At 33.7% G+C, this 18,190-nt stretch overlaps 1 protein-coding gene across 1 annotated transcript in view; it reads left to right on the top strand.

Annotated features, from left to right (window-relative positions):
• The window catches only part of MARCHF6 (membrane associated ring-CH-type finger 6), an 81,916-nt gene that overhangs the window by 18,848 nt on the left and 44,878 nt on the right, over positions 1–18,190 (top strand). Inside the window, exons 2-5 of the mRNA XM_044665430.1 lie at positions 6,553–6,649; positions 10,233–10,306; positions 13,833–13,976; positions 17,942–18,014. Coding sequence (XP_044521365.1) covers positions 6,553–6,649; positions 10,233–10,306; positions 13,833–13,976; positions 17,942–18,014 — 388 coding nt within the window. The remainder of the gene's footprint in view (positions 1–6,552; positions 6,650–10,232; positions 10,307–13,832; positions 13,977–17,941; positions 18,015–18,190) is intronic.

The raw sequence follows: 18,190 nt of genomic DNA on the forward strand, positions 1-18,190 counted from the left end.
ATATAATCAAAGTTATCTATTTTATCTTTTGTAATTGCTTCTCTTGTTGGGTTTAGGTTGAGTTAAGAATACATCTCTGACTCATAGCTGTGAGAGGTATATGATCTTAAAAATTTTTTTTTAGTATGATTTTTAATATTAAGGTCAGATATCCCAATACATTTAGAATCTATTGTGGAATATGTTAAAATGTTACTATAGTCCTAATTTCAGCCCGACTAGTTTTTGCAGCAGTTTTCATCAGATAGGAAGTTTTCCCTTGGTAATTTATGTTTTCTCTTTTACCAAACACTAGGTTATTGAGTTTTATTTTTTCTGATTCCCTTGTCAAGTCTGTTCTATTTATCTATATCTCCATTTTTTTCAAACAAATGCCAGATGGTTTTGGTTACTGCATCTTTATAATATAGTTTGAGGTCTAGAAGTATTAGTCCCATTTAAACCTCTATTTCTTTCCTTTGATATTCTAGATCTTTTATTTTTACAGATGGATTTCATTAACATTTTATCAAGTTCCATAGAGTATTCCATTGATACATTGGGATAGCACTAAAAGTGTAGATTAATTTTGGTAACATTGCTATTTTTATTATTTTTGCATTACTTAGCCATATGCTTTTTCCTTTTATTTAGGTTGTACATTTCTTTAAAGAACACTTTGTAGATTTAATGTATATAAGTTTTTGTGTGCTTTGATAGGGTGATTCTCAGATATTTTATTCATTTTATTGTTATTTTTAATGGAATTTCCCTTCCTATTTTTGTTTTTGGGATTTTGTTTTTATATAGAAATGCTGCTGATTTTTGAGGGTTTATTTTGTAGTCTTTAGCTTTACTGAAGCTATTAATCATCTCAATAAGTAACTTTGCCACACTTAATCTTTTTTAAAAAATAACTTTTTAATTACATATAGAAACAATTTTTGACAATTGTTTTCTGAAATTTTGTGATTCAGATGCTCTTCTTACCCATCTCCCCTGATAAGAGGTTATACTAGTGCTTTCATACAATGCATATTTTCATATTTCTCATGCTGTCAGAAGACACATCACAATAAAAAACTCATGAAGGAAATAAAGTGAAAGATGGCATGCTTTGATCTTCAATGAGACTCTAACAATTCCTTCTTTGACTATGAGTGGCTTTTTTTTTAAACATTTATTAATATTCATTTTTAACATGGTTACATGATTCATGCTCCTACTTTCCCCTTCACCCCCTGCACTCCCCCCACCCATGGCCGATGCACTATGAGTAGCATTTTTTATCAAGATAATTTGGTTATCTTTGAACCTTGTTTTGCTGATAATTTAATCCTTCCCAGTTGATCATCCAAAAAATTTTCTTTTACTGTACAGTGTTGTCCTAAGTTCTGTGCACTTCATTTTATATCAGTTCAGATAAGTCTTTCAGGTTTTTCTGAATTCATCCTGTTTGTTGTTTCTTAGGGCATAATACTATTCCATTACAACCACATACCACAACTTATTCAACCATTCCATAATTGATGAATACTCTGTCAGTTTCCAATTCTTTGCCACTACAAAAAGAGCAGCTATAAATATTTTTGTAAAAGTAGTCTTTTCCCTCAATCTCTGATTTTTTTTGGGATACTGACCTATTAATGGTATCTTTGGGTCAAAGGGTAAGTGTAGTTTTATGACCCTTTGCCTGTGGCTCTCCACAATGGTTGTATCAGTTCATAGTTCCATCAACAATGTATCAGTGTGGGGTGGGGTGGGGGGTGGGGCTAGATGGCTTGGTGGATTGAGAGCCAGGCTCGGAGACCAGAGGAGAGGAGGTCCTGGTTCAAATTTGACCTCAGACACTGTGTGACTCTGGGCAAATCACTTAACCCCCATTGCCTAGCCTTTACCACTTTTCTGTTGTACAACCAATACACAGTATTGATTCCACGATGGATTTTAAAGGTTTAAAAAAAAACCCAGTGTATCAGTGTCCCAATTTCCCCACATCGCCTTCAACATTTATCATTTTCCTTTTTGGATTATATTAGCCAATCTGATATGTTTGAGGTGGTATCTCAGAGTTGTTTAATTTGCATTTCTCTAATCAGTAGCAATTTGAAGTATGTTTTCATATAGTTATATTTTCTTCATCTGAGAACTGCCTGTTCATATCCTTTGACCATTTATCAGTACTGTGCGTAATTTTTAGAAGTTTAATTATCTGTTTTCTCAGATCATGGTAGCTTAAGTACTATTGTGGTGAAGAATGCCAGAGATGGGCATTTTACTAATGTCAGTAGTAAAAAGTGACTGTTCATAGCAAAAGGGAAACAAATATAAAAAAGGAGACATGAACACAAAAGGATAGTTGGTTGGGAACATAGCATAAATAACTTTTCTAATAGTCCACACTGCAATAAATATTGTTCATAATTATGACCAGAGTTATTAAAACATTTTTATATTTTTTTAAGAGGACAAAGAAGGAAAAAGTACCATACAAAATAGTTTGAATAAAGTAAATTTTGTTGCTTAAAAGGATAGTTTTCAGTTATCAGAAAATTCACTTAAATTTTCATTGTTGCTGATGTTGGGTAAAATATGTTATTTTTCTAATAGAGAATTATAGATTGTGAAGGGTTACATTTTACAGGAAAGAGCCATTCATGGTTTTAAGCTCTGATCTTGAGTATTACTAAGATACTGGAATAGAGAACTTTGGAAAATGCATTAATTTACCATATGTCTTAAGATTGTCATGTCTATAAAAGATTTTTGTGGCATTACTCTTAAAGTACTGGATTATTTGAAAGATAAAAGCAGTGTAATATAGTAGGAAGACATGATAGTCTTTCTTTCCTTGACCTGGTCAAACCACAACTTGAATATTGTCATCAGTGGCCTTCTACATTTAAAATGTTCAATTAAAATTAAATTTTCTCTCTCCAATGCTCTCTGAAAAAAAGGGGGGGGGGGAAACCTTGTAACTAATATGCTTAGTCAAGCAAAATAAATGTCCATATTCTAGAGACACTATATTTTAAGTGGATTCCTTATATGGCTATAGGGAACTAATTTACACTTCCTAAACCTTGAAGCTCCTCATTTGTAAAATAGGGATAATAATACTTTGGAGTATGTATTTCATAGAGTTAGGGTTCAAATCAAATAATGTCTCTTTAAGATGTTTTGTAGTATAATGCAACAAATATTTATCAGCCTTTTCCTATGTTCTGAGAGAACCAACAACTAAAGAATCAGGAAAGACGAAGTGGTTCCTGAGCCAAGTTTTGAAGGAAGGAAAACCCTGAAGTGGGTAGGAGAAATACAGATGAGTAGGGTGTATATTCCAGTTTAGGAGGTGGGAATGGAATGGCTAATACTTTCCTTTTTGCTATAACAGAACTTGTGAAAGAGGGTAACCTAAAATAAGAGTAGAAGATAGTTGGAAGCCAAATTGTGAAGGACCTTAAATGTCAGGTTTCTTACCTCTCTGTCTGATTTCGAGACCCTGTGTAATTAGAATTTCTGTACCTGAACACTACAATTCCCAGCACCCCACTGTCCTCCTCACATTATGCTCTGGGAATTGTAATTTTAGGGTACAGAAATTCTAATTACACAACCCTCATACCTTAAGACATAGTAATCCTGAAAGTGATTATGCAAAGGCTTTGTTCTCAAGGTAAGTTTAAAAACCAGTGATCCTAGGGAACCTCTAGGTCAGTGATTCCCAAAGTGGATGCCACTGCCCCCTGGTGGGTGCTGCAGCAATCCAGTGGATTGGTGATGACCACAGGTGCAGTTGGGGGCAGTGAATAATTGTAAGGGGCTGGTGATAGTATGTGACAGGGAGCGCTAAGTAATATTTTTTTCCGGAAAGGGGGCGGTAGGCCGAAAAGTTTGGGAACCACTGCTCTAGGTGATGTTGCCAGATTTCTACTAGACTCAGTATAGTTACTAGTAGTGATTAGCCCAGTTTTGAAGACACACATGAGTGCGAACATCTCCTTTGGGACAGACAATTTAGATGTTTGAGTTGCCATAGCCTCCGAATGGATTGTGATTTATACTAATGAAAGCAATGCATGTATCTTTCTTATTCCTTGCTCCCCCCACTTCCATTCATTTGCCAAATCTTTTAAAATATAATCAGACCTTTAGTTAGCCTGCATTTGTTGATGCTATACTATGTGTTAGGCACTATGAAGGGCAAAAATAGGTCCATCCTAAAAGGAACCTACTTAATGTGGGAGTTTAGTTGAAAACAAATTGGTATATAGAAGACACATATAGAATAGATGGCAGTGATACTTTACTGGGGAAGGCTGTAGCAGCTTGGGATAGGTGTTGGGAAAAGGATCAATAAGGAACATTAATCTATACATAGTAGAGGCTTAGGAACTATCTAGACCAGCACTTTCACTTCACAGAGAAAGCTAGTTCAGAGAATTTAAGTGACTCATTTAAAGTCACTCATATAAGTGGTCCATGATGCTAGCTGAGGTTGTTAGCAAAGACTTCAAACTCTCTGGCCAATAAATTATTTTTTTCCATCTATTTCAGTTGAGTATCAGGTCTAGAGCTGATCATTCTAATACTATTTATTCTGACTCTGAAGCATATGATTTTTCATTCTCAGGTATCATGAATGACTTTTGACTCATTAAATTGTCAGTTTATGAAAGCTTTATTATTATAGATATGAATAATGTAATTTTATAGCATCTTCTAATGAAAATCTGCTTTTTTCTTCTATGTTCTGCATCATTGATCTTTTTGATATCATTCAGTGCATTCTTATATACTTATATACTTTGTTATCACTGCTAGAATATGTGAAGACCGTATCTGTTTCGTTTAATACATTCTTAAGTTCTAGTCAAGTGACTACTCATTATTTCCAAATGTTGCCATGCTCTACTCCCACCTTTGTACATTTCTGAGTCCCTTTTGCCTGGATGGTAAATAGGTTGAGAATTTTTTTCCATATGTCCCGAGTGAAACTAAATTAAAACTAAAGATAATTTCTGTGATTTTTGTCTAAAAATTTCTTTTTTGTGGACCGGACCATTATGGACCATGGGGACCTTTTTTTTTTTTTTTTTTTTTTTTGGTCTTTGAATCCCTAACACAGGGTGGTGCTTAATGAATACTCATTGATTGATTGTGAAAATCTTCACGATCCAGCCTCCATTAAAGCCTTTCTGGATCCCTCTACTTAGAAATGATATCTCCTTCAAGTTTACTATGCCAATCTTTTGGCCTTATATTAACTTATGTTTCAAAACATGTCCTAGGCATATGTATATAGGATATCCCTTTTTTTTTGTCCTATCCTGTAGGCACTTAGTAAATGTTTGCTGAATTCAATTGTTTGGAAGGCATTCCTAAGATCATAGAATTCTCAAAAAAGTAGGGATTGTTTAAATTTTTGAATTTTATTTTTTGCATTTAATAGATGTTGATTGAATGTTTATTGATTTTAGATACAGGACCAGAAGGGTCCTGAGAGGCCAACTAGTCCAAATACCTTATTTTATAGATGAAGATACTGAGGTTAGGCAATTGGACCATATCACCAAGATTTCTTCTGAGTCTTAATTTACTGAAATCACAAGACACTGTATAGTTTTGTATTGGAAAGCATTTTTCTGGCAGAGAAATGTAAGAATTAAAAAGAACTTTTGAATTAAAGAATAATAGATGCCTCTTTATAAATAAAAATTAACATGTAGGTTGAATGAAAATATAATTATATCATTTCAGAAGATTAAAAACTTAAGGAAAGATGCATTTAAATATTTTTAGAAATTTTAATATAGAAAGGATTTTTAAAAATATATAGTAGAAAGTTTGTCCCTTCCCAACTATCCAATTTAACTATCATATGAAGTGTTCTTTATTGTAATTTAAAAGAAAAGAAACAATTTGACCCAAAGAAGTCTCTTACTACCAATTAATAAGCATAAAAGTATGTTCATTTTATATTTAGGAGTACAATACTTTTTTTGCATACTCAAAGTTGTTAAGGGTGAGAGAGAAATTATTTCTGTGCAGGTTACTGTTTGGTTCAGATAAGCTTTAGTTTCCTTTAATTAGTCTTCCGTGATTTTAGAGAGAGTGGCAGAAGAAAATGAATTTCTTTTGCTACTTCTTTGTGTATGACATGCCAAGTACTATTGCTACTGCTATTGTGCCAAGTAGTTCAAGTGATCGCTCCTGTATATATTCATTGCACTGAGTAAGAGTAGTTTGCTTTTTTTCATACCCTATGTAGCATTTTGTAAATATAGCATTATTGGATAGTAGGCATAGAAACAAAAACTGCCATTTCTGCCCATATCTACATGAAATTCTTTGTTAAATCTATGTAGATTATTTTGTCCTTATGAATTAGATTTTCATTAAGGAATAAACATTTTAGTGTCAGATTTCAAAATTTTTAATTTTATGCATGGCTACATGATACTATTTTAGAGTGTAGTGTCTTCTTTATTGTATTATAACATTTCTGAATTTATTTCTTTTTACAAAGATGATTAAGCCAAAGATAAATGAGTTTTTATTCTTGATTAACAGACATATGTAGAGTGTGTCGATCAGAAGGAACGCCTGAGAAACCGCTATATCATCCATGTGTATGTACTGGCAGTATTAAATTTATCCATCAAGAATGGTGAGTAGCCTTTTTAGAAATTACATTTTAAAACTCATTTTTATTGCTAGTACAATTTGCTTTTTTAAACATAGAAACCCCTTTATGTTTAATATATTATGTATTTAATATATTTAATCTGTTAGGATTAAAAAAAAACTTAATCATTCAAAATTTTCATAGGGAGAAGGGAATATAGACTAAATATAAAGTGTCACCATTATATTTTAGTCCTCTCGTAGGAAAGATTTTTCTCAAATTTATATTAATAAGCAGTTAGCCAACTGGCAAAAAACAGGGGTCTTAATGAGAAAATTTCCACTCACTAAATTAATTCGAAGCATCTTATATATAAATCAGTGAATAGGAAGAGAAAGCATTATATTCTTTAAAAAAAAATTAAACTGTTACTTTCTGACCTAGAATGGATACTACATATCAATTCCAAGGCAGAAGAATGGTAACGGTTAGACAATTGGGGTTAAGTGATTACTCAGGATCACACTGCTGGGAAATATCCGAGGCCAGATTTGAACCCAGCATCTCCTGTCTCTAGACCTTATTCTCTATCCACTGAGCCACCTAGCTACCCCCAAAACATTGCATTCTTAGAGGGCTTGGATATCTCTTATATCTACTTTTCTCGATGTCTGATAGAATATAGCTTGAGTTTACAGAAAGGAAGAGGCAAGAGAAAGAATCAGATATATGCTTCCTTTCTTCAAGCTTCCTGAAAAGGACAATAGCAGGATTCAATAATCAGTATGTGCTAGTTCATTTCACATGAAATGACAATTACTCATTAACTATATACTATACCTAATAATTAATTATAGAGTACCTACTCTATGCCATATTTCTGTGCTAGGCATGGGGGTTTTAAAGACTGACTTGGGGGGAACAATTTAACATAAATGTCATTTAGAATTAGACAAAAATTACAAAATGTGAGGAGGGTTGGTAGAGACATCATTGGCCATCTAGTTTAACCTATATGTGAAAGGTATTCCAACTTTGACAGATTTGATAAGATAGCTTCTGCTTGAAGATTTCCTGAGGAGAAGGGAACCCAACAATGATCCTTCCTTCCCAGTATTGCAGTTCTAATGATGATATTATGTGATGTTTGAGGGAAAGCATGAATATCCTATGAAAAATATCTAAATGATTAGCATTATATCCCCTAATAAAATATTATGGATATACCATCCATGTATTGATCTAAATACTTCTTGAATTTATATTTTCAGCTTTTACTATCTGTTGGAGGTAAGGAATTCCATGTGTTGACTAACCTGCTGGGTAAAGTAGTTCATGTGCACCAATAAGAAATTTAAAGTTTTTTGAAGACAAAGACAGTGTCCTATTTATCTCTGTACTTTAGCACTGTGCCCTGAAAAAAAATGGTGCAAAAGAATATATATATTTATATACAGACTTTGAAATTTTAAAGAGTACTTCCTAATTCTACTGTGGACATACCTTGACTAATATTGGTCATTGGTTTTGCAGAAACTTTGTGGCCTAAATGGCAATATAGAAGAAGAATCAAGTGCAGGGAACATTGTTATAAATAGGATCTCTGTTCTTCCTTTGCCTAAATTGGTGACTTTCCCTGGGTTGGGCCAACAACAGTTTTCTGATTGGCTACAAAAGCCACTCATTACCAGTATTTCCTGGGATTGGAGATTTGGAGGGAACAACCACCATTTACAATAGGTTCTCTACAGAATTCCTAGAATACCAGACTTTGGTTATTTGATATCATTTTGAAATAATGTTGATTGGGACATTATATGATGTATATCTTCTTTCTAATATTTGGTGAATATACCCAATATTTGTTCTACTGATAAAATCCAAGATTTAAAAAAATACTTGGCTGATTTCTCTTTCAGCCTTTGCAGACTGCAGAGTCCTAATTACTTATTCTTTTTTCATATAACATACTCTCCAGTTCCTTAGTTGGTCTGCTTTGTATCTTTTCTAGCTGTGTTGCATTTTTTTTTTGAGTATGGCTAATTAGAATTGTTTTTCCAGATTTTTCTAAATACTAAATAAGTAACATAGGCTTTAACAAAAAACCAAACACATTATTTGATGATGAATTATACAAAGTATAATTAATATTATTAGTATTAATAAACACTTGGTAAAGTAGAGAAAACAGAATGATATAAAGGAAAGAATATTTACTGAGGATCTGTACATTGGAGAAATTGAAAATAGATACTCCAGATCAACTTGAAAATATCACAAAGTAGGAACTTTGTTAAATAAACAAAAGATAGTTGCTAGAGACCAAATGATAATCAAAGAATCTCAGTACTGTAGAGCTGGACGAAACATTTGAGAACATATAATGCAGTTTTATTATCCATTGAGGGTTTTCTGATGCCAGATTGTTTTTTGTTTTTTTTTTCTTGAAGTAGTTTTGGTACTGAGAAGTAATTGCACATTACTTGCCGTTACACACTTAGGTGCTCAAGCTAGTCTATCCTCTACTTGTTCTCTCTACACAATATTCCACCTTTTGCCACTGTACCTCTTTAGGTTGAACCCTCTATTTGATGTATTCTTCAGGGTCAGAGACCTCTTAGAATTTCCAACTCCCTTTAAAGCTCAAGTGCCATCTTATACATATGGAAGCCTTTCTTTATTCCCAAGTTGTGTGTATTTATTTTGTATTTTTTTATTTGTAAATGTAAGGTATCCCATCTGATAAAATGTCAGCTCCTTCAAGAGGGAAGAGTTGTTTCATTTTTATATTATCCATGACATTTAACAAATACTTTTGATTAATGTATAACCAACTTTATAGATTGTGTTTTTTGTTCGTAAGTCATTTTTCAGTCATATATGACTCTCTGTGACCCCATTTTAAGATTTCTTGGCAGTGATCCTGGAGTGTTTTTTCCCACTTCCTTTGCTAGCTCGTTTTACAGATGAGGAACTGAGGCAAACAAGTATAAGTGACTTGAACTGGGTCATACAGCTAATAAATGCCTGAGGCTGGATTTGAACTCACAAAGTTGAGTCTTCTTGACTCCAGGAAGTCTTCCTGACTTCGCACACTCTATCCACTGAGCCATCCAATTACCCGAGGTTGTCTTTTTTAAGTTTCTTAAAAATTTGTTCCTAATTAATTTTTGGTTTTTGTTTCAATGGCCTTTGTTTTCTGACTGTATCACTGAAGGTACTATTAGATCTTTAACTGAAAATTCTAGCCCTTGGGGCATTTTCAGTTTGAGGAGGGGCAGTTTATATACTTCCTTCCTGTGACAGTCTTTTCTGCTTCGTGTTTTTCCTGTAGTCCCATGTTTCCTCTGTTACTAGACTGAGAAGATAATTTTCTTCTACCTCTCACTCTCTTCCCCAAGATTCTAGTTATTATTCTTGCATCATATAGTTATAAAAAAAATGTTGTATAGTTTTATAAAATGTCAAAAATAAATGCAGCGTTTTAAAGATGGGAAAAAGGTTTTTGTGAAAAAGTAAAAATTATAGTTTTTGTAAGCCTAAAATTTAAAAATATATTTTGTGTGTATATACTATTTTGCAGTATTATTTATAATTGAAAAATATTATGTATTTGTAATTTCAGCTTAGTTCAGTGGTTGAAACACAGCAGAAAAGAATACTGTGAACTATGCAAACACAGATTTGCTTTCACACCAAGTAAGTTTTAACTTTTACTGTGCTTATATTTATTACATCTTTGCAACTTTCAATGTGAAATTTAAAAATAACATTAAAATCTTTATCATTTCATATTTCATTCCTTTTCAATGTTTAGTAAAAACAAAAGGTACTGTGAGTTGCGTTTTTGTCTTACCCAATATTGTAGCTTTTTTAGTAATTGTAATGAAACACAAACATTCATTAAGAGAGAGAGAGAGGGGTGTGTGTGTGTGTGTGTGTGTGTGTGTGTGTGTGTGTGTGTGTGTGTGTTTCTGGGATGTAAACTTTATTAGCGTTATTAAGAAGGTTAATTAAAAAAACCAAGAATGACACTCATTCACCCTGAGTTCACATTTCATAAAAAAACAAAGCTTAATAGTTTAGATTTTTAATTTACTACCTGGCTGAAAGGCCTATCAATTTTTTAAGTTGCATGTCATAATTTTTCAGTTGTGAGCAATTAATAATAAAATTGACTTTTGTGATCCATAAGTTTTTTTTTAAGGAGGTTGTTTTCTTTAGCATCCAGTTAAGTCCAACATCTCAAATTTGGAAAACACCTTTAGAGACATCTATTTCAGTCTATACCTGGACAGTATACCCTCTCCCGGATAAATATCTGTTAGTTCCTTCAAATGGTCTTCATGTGGTCTGATCTTCGTTTCCTTCACAAACCTAGTTGCTATCCTATAGACTATTTTCAGTTTATCATTGACCTTCCTAAAATGTGCTGTTGAAGGTAACTACTCAGATGTTGTCTGACCAGGGCAAAATACAGTGGAATTATTGTCTCCCTTTTTTTGGCTACTCTACCTCTCTTAATGTAGCCTAAGATCTTGTGACCTGACCCACTCCTGCTTTCTGGCCTGGCACAAAGGGTTCAGAACTTTGCAGCTGTGGTTCTTTGGGGTTGCAGCCCCAGCAGGCTTTTGCTTCTGAAAGGCTGTGGTCAAGCTCGCTGTTGGGGATGAGCCCTAGAGCCCATATTTCCATGGCACTGGAATGAGAGAGGGTGGGGACTAGTAGAATAGAGGGGTGGATTTTGATGTAAGCCTATTGTGTCCTTGTCTCTGTTAGTGTGGCCTTCCTGAAATAGTGTGAGAGCATGTGGAAGGATGCTGAATGAACTCAGGGCGAATGAGTGTCATTCTTGTTTTTTTTAATTAACCTTCTTTTGTCTTCTGGGTGTCCTAGATTATGAAGACTACTGAAGTTGCTTTGTCTTTGGTGTATAATTTCTGGAGATTTGAGAGGTTGTGGGAATTGGAGAAAATGTCTGTTCATTATCATGTTGCTCATGTGATTCAGAAGTCTTATCACATTTGCTTTTATTACATAAACAGAGTTCTTTTGGGACATTGTATTTGAATTTGCCAATTATTCTTTTACTATATCCTTATATGTTTTATATTTTATTCTCTGTTAAGGTTTTTATTTTGTCCCTTCTATTTTTTAGAGAAAACAGAAGGAAAAGAATAATTTAATTGTTTTGCCTTATGTAAGCTGTCTGTTACCCCAAATGGCAGTCTGATCCTTTTTTTTATTTCTTTTCTTCTTCTACAGGGTTAAAAATATAATTCCTTTTTCAACCCTATTTTATTTTTTACTATATTCAACTCATTCTAAGCTTTAGCCTACCTTACACATTATTAAAAGGCCATGCTACATTTTATCACTTTGTTTCTATCTTTTTTACATATGAATTTAAAATCTGAGTTGGTTAATAAGTGAGTAATATATTAATATTGTTCCCTTTGGATATCTTTCCTATTTTTTCCTCATAGAATTGTTTCTCTGATTTAAAAAAAATTCTTTCTTAAGAGATTCTTATTCTTTCTTATTCTTCCTGATTTTATTTCATTTGTAGAATTTTAAGCCATATCATTTATTCATCTCTTAATTTTATTGATTTTTTTAACATCATCTGTATTACAAAGTATAGCTCTTCCCTATTCTGTAAGCCATCCTTTGTAACAAAAAGCAGTTCACCAAAGTCATCTAGCACATCAGATGGTCTGACAATATATGCAACATTCCACACACATAATTCCCCACCTCTACAGAAAGAGGAGAGAAATACATTTCTTAGTTCTTCTCCTGGAATATTCTTCATTTATTTATTTTTTGATTTAAATATTGTTTTAGAAAAATTTTCCATGGTTACATGATTCATGTTTTTACTTTCCCCTTCACCTCTCTTTAAGCCCCCCCCTCCCCCCCCCAAGCCAACACACATTTCTACTGGTTTTAACAAGTGTCATCAATCAAGACTTATTTACATATCATTGATAGTTGCATTGGTGTGGTCCTTTCGAGTCTACATCCCCAAAATGTCTGCATCAACCCATGCGTTCAAGTGGTTGTTTTTCTTCTGTGTTTCCACTCCTGTAGTTCTTCCTCTGAATGTGGGTAGTGTTCTTTTCCATAAATCCCTCCAGACCGTCCTGGGTCATTTCATTGCTGCTAGCACAGAAGTACATTACATTAGATTTTTACCACAGTGTATTAGTCTCTGTGTATAATGTTCTTTTGGCTCTGCTCCTTTCACTCTGCATCAATTCCTTGAGGTCTTTCCAGTTCACATGGAATTCCTCCAGTTTATTATTCCTTTGAGCACAATAGTATTCCATCACCAGCATATACCACAATTTGTTCAGCCATTCCCCAATTGAAGGGCATACCCTCGTTTTCCTGGAATATTCTTAATCCTTTCCTTTCTCTGAATCCTTTGAAGCATGTTCTTACCAAATCCAAGTTGCATGTCAGATTATTCCCAATTTATTAGCAATCAGAGATCCTAAAATTAAGTCTTCTCTCTTCTTTTTCCCCAACATTCTGATCAATTGTGCTTTGTCCACTATATTTTTCCTTCTGATAAGAATCTGATCCAAAATGGGAAATTTCCTTTCTTGATTTCCCTGTCTTTTGACAGGGATGACTTCATTAAGATGGGCCAAGAAATTAATTAATTACTTTACTTTTGCAAGAGAATATTCCACAGATGTCTTAATAATTGAAGTTTCTCATACTGCTATATTTATATAGCTTCGTGCCTTAATCTTGTGATCTATTTTTAGTTCTCTCTAGGCAGTCTGCATTATTCTTTCATGACAGTAACAGTTCTCTTGCTGGTAGTCAGAAGCTGAATAAATAGGGAATGTGATAAGTCTCATTATTATTTTTCCTGGTTAGGCCAAATTTGGGATTTTATGTCCAGGTCTAGCCAGTACATTTTAGGAAGGACATTGACAAACTAATGGATGTAGAGAGGAGGGTATGTAGGAGATTGAAAGGATTCCAAAGCATACTATATAAAGGTTGATTGAAAAAATTTAGTATGTCCAGCCTTCAATGGATTTCTTTTTTAGTAGTGATCATATGGTACTAATGTTGACTTTTTTTATTACCTTTCAGTATTAATGTATGTACTCATTATATATAGTGCTCTTTTAGCTCAGCTTTTAATATAAGTAGCCATTATTAAAACAATGTTAATTTTAAGAATTCTATTTTTGGCTTTCAGTTTATTCCCCAGATATGCCTTCAAGGCTTCCAATCCAAGATATTTTTGCTGGACTGGTTACAAGTATTGGCACAGCAATACGTTACTGGTTTCACTATACACTTGTGGCCTTTGCATGGTTGGGAGTTGTACCTCTTACAGCATGTAAGTATTAATTTTTCAGTACTGGAATTATTAAATATTACATAAGAGATATTGTTTCATTGTGTTATTCCATGTAGTATCCTTTAATGATTATGTAATATTATGATGTTCTTAAGCATGAGGAAATATCATGATAAAAAAAGTTGGGCTAATGACATTTATTTGTATTAGGAATTCATTTTTGACAGTTTGATCTAGGTAGAGTTTCCCTAAAGATATTATAGGAAAGAAAAATGAACAAAACATGGAAAATATTATTTAGGAAGGAGCCCGAAGAACAAATTCAGACCCTAGGCAAATGATGTTCTTAAGTCCTTCAATTATATTGTAATTTTCTTTAAAATTTTTAATTTTTTTAAAGCTGATATCACGCTCCTAGAGTTTAATTTTCTTTTCCACCTCATTTTGAAAACTTGCCTATATGACTAAATCTGGAATTTAAGTGGCCACTGAAGTACACATGGTAGTGGCCCCAAGTAGACAAATTGAATAGGAAAGTCTCCCCTTCCTCCTATTTTTCAGAGTCCCTCCTCCCCACCCCCCCCCAAAAAAACCAAACCCAACCAACAACAAAAATACCTTCATTTTCTGTAATAATGAAATGTAGGTGTTCTTTGGAAGACTGGGTTTGTAATTCTGGAGTGTGAATAACAAATATGTGGCAGGAAATTCTAGGGTGTGTGATTAAATTTGGATATGACATTCTTTGAGAAGTAAGATGGTTTAGCAAGAGAGGGATGAAGATAAGATGAGGATTAAGGATGGATGAAATAAGCACACTTTACAGTTTTGCTTAAGGGGCCTGAATGCAATAAGTGAAAACTGAAAGTACCTATTTTATGTTGCTGATGCCCTGTTCAAAAATATCAGGAATGACTTGGCAGGTTACAAACTTCAGTTTTCCTTAGTTCATCCTTATTGCTTGTGTTTAGCCCACTCTCTTTAGTATTTCTTTATTCCATTTGCTCTCCTCATCTTTAGGAATTTAAAAAAAAGGAATACAAGTTGAAGAAGTGATAGGAATCCATCATTTTTTGCTTTTGTATTATGTTTGATTTATTTGTATAAATTATATTATTTGATGGACTTTTAGAAGAATATAATCTCCCACAAATCCTGAGTGCATACTTTATTTGTTCTTTTTTGGCTATTGGGAAAACATCTACTGAATTAGATTTTCCTTTACCTGAAAAAGTTGCTATGTTTTAGAAGCTGATCTCAAGCCTTGTATTGTTATTGGTACTTTTCATTTTAAGATTCTAGGGTATAAAGGTTATGCATGAAATAAGTTCTTGTTCTTTTTGACATCTGCTTTACAACTTCTCTTAAATAAGTTTTGAAGTAGTGTTGTCAAAAGTATCTCTACTAAAGTTATATGATGAGAGTGATCCTAAATTCCTCAATACATCTATGGGAGCACAGGCTCTGGCTCATCCTACCAAGCTGATCAGGCTTTAGATATGGTCTTTGTGACAGACTGTGCATCTCCTGTTTGGAGACCAGCCTAGAAATTTAACCATGATGTGATTAAAAAAAAAAATTCAATCTTGTCAGTTATTGTAATTGGTAAAATCACATTATCACTCTTAGTGGTCTTTGTATCCCAACATCTATTACAGTGACTTCTGCATGGTAGGCTAGCCATTTTATAGGTTTCTGTTGATGGTGGTAGAGTGGCAGAAGAAGGTGCATAGGATTCTAAGAATCAAAAATCCTTTGTCTACAAAATTTAATTTAACTTGTGGCTTTATTAATGAGTTATCTTTGTCCAGTGACACACTATTGGAACAACTAAATTATGTTCACATTGATGTTGCTATAAATGAAACCAGAAAAAGTAAAGAATTTACAACTAAATGTGAGAATGGCTGGCAGGTTCTCCTTAGAGATGCAAAAACATTAATTATTTTTTGAAAATAAGAGTAGAACCATCACATTTGGACATGAATTCTTGATGTACTATATAAAATATTAGTAAAGATGGACCCCATGGACTTCTGGCCTGAATGGAGGTGGTCCCACATCTGTATCAACAAAATCCTGAAATTCACACCAGACTGAATAATGATTAAGAAATCTAATGAGAAACTATACTTAACTCTTCCATCTCATGACATTAGAAATAACCGGCCAGAAGCCCCTAGTTACTGGTAAAAAGGAAACACCCTCAAAGCCAGCACTGTCAGAGACATGTGAAGCTTGCAAATCAGCAAAAGTGGAGGACTCCCTTGAGAAAACTGTAGTGTAGAAACCTTGAAAGCTCTGCAGTAATAGTGACCCCTGCAGGATGACTGCACTTGAACAGTATAGCCAGTACCCAGGAGCATTGAGGTCCCTTATGCTCTCTCTTGAGATGCCATAGAGTGTTTTGAAGAACTCTGTAACCTCAAATATCCAGGGAGATCTGACCCCAGGGGGTGGCAGTTTGTGTGAGAACTTAAAGTACTTAGGCAAGATGAAGAAGAGGCTACCATCTTACCCAAAAAGGCAGCAGAGTTCAGAGCCTAACCCTAGCATTAAACCCTAATTCAGGAACGAAGGCTGGAGAGATGAATATACCAGAGAATATACTGAAATATTATAGATCATTGCCAGAATAGAAGAGAAAAGTAGGCACTCAAAAGAAAACATGAATTTTCCACAAAGGCAGCAATATTAAAAAGGCATAAGATTTAGTGTAACAACCAGGAATAACTTAATTTGAAAGATATTATGAAATAAAGAACTTTTGAGTTGAAATAAAGAACACCCCTTTATGTCTGGAGGTGACTAGCTTTTTTCTTTGAGAGTGCCCTGGAACTCTGCTTGGTTATTTGTATTGATCAGAATTCTTTAGGGTTTCAAAGTTGTTTGTCTCTACAAAACTTATTATATAAATTATTGTTCCTATTCTTTTCACTTTAGTACTATAAGATATAATGTCCAATACTCCGAGAATTATCTTTTATAGAGTTTATTAATAATCACTTGAAGTAGAAGGAATAAAAAAGAAATAAAAGTATAAAAACCTAGTTATCTAACAAAAATAAACCCACGTGATTAAGTTCTCCTGGCTCTCAAAAAGCCCGAGTCCACAGCTGCCTGAGATTACAAGAAGAGAGAGAGAGGTGGGGTTACACAACATTTTTATCCTCCCTACATCATGGGAAGGAAAGTGGGATGCTGGGAATAGTAATTCTAGGATTCAAATTGTAATTACACAGTACTTCAGACTATACCAGTTCATCCAAATCTTCCCAGGTTTCCTTGAAACCAGTTAAATCCTCACTTGTAATTCAGTAATATTCTGTTGCATTCTTATGTTAGACATTTTGTTGTTGTTGTTGTTAAACTTTGCCAATTTCAGTCAAATGGATATGAGGTGGAACAAACTTCAGAGTTGTTTTAATTTATATTTTTTAAGTGGTTTGGAACATTCTTTTATGTAGCTGCCTGTTCATATGCTTTGACATTTTTCAAATGAGATGAGCAGAGTTTAATTTTTCAAAGGTTTTCATATGCAACATTTACCATCTTAAATATTTTATTGCATTTTATCTGATTATTATTTTAGTATATGCATTTTGTCATTTTAAGTTCAAGAAATTTAAATTAAATAAATTTAATTCAAGTTTCAGTGTTTTCATAGAGGATGTAAGTTTATGTGTGCTTAGTAATTTTATTTTATTTTTTTTAACTTTTATATCCATCTTAGAATCAATACGGTGCATTGTTTTCAAGGCAGAAGAGCAGTTAGGGCTAGGCAGTAGGGGTTAAGTGACTTCAGGTAGGAAGTATCTGAACCTCCTGTCTTTAGTAGGCCTGGCTCTCAATCCACTGGGCTACACCTTCCTCTCCTCAGTAATTTTAAATATAAGCATTATAAATTCCATCTAAAAGTTGCCACTGCCATAGCACTTCCATCTATCTATTTATTTATTTGCTTACTTTGCCTGTTTATTTATTCATTTATTTGTTTTGCACAGGCCGTATCTACAAGTGCTTGTTTACTGGCTCCGTGAGCTCACTACTGACACTGCCATTAGATATGCTGTCAACGTAAGTGTAAACCAATGTAATATAGAAAAGATGCTGGATTCATATGATTCACTTCAACTGCTCATTTGTTTTCCTTCCTATGTGGAGTGGAATTTTGGGGAGACTTGTACCCCCAGAAATCACTCTAATGAGCAGCCGGGAGACTTGATAAGCCAAATACTACTCAGAGAATTACA

This window comes from Gracilinanus agilis, chromosome 1, assembly GCF_016433145.1.
Source record: "Gracilinanus agilis isolate LMUSP501 chromosome 1, AgileGrace, whole genome shotgun sequence".
NCBI lineage: Eukaryota > Metazoa > Chordata > Mammalia > Didelphimorphia > Didelphidae > Gracilinanus > Gracilinanus agilis.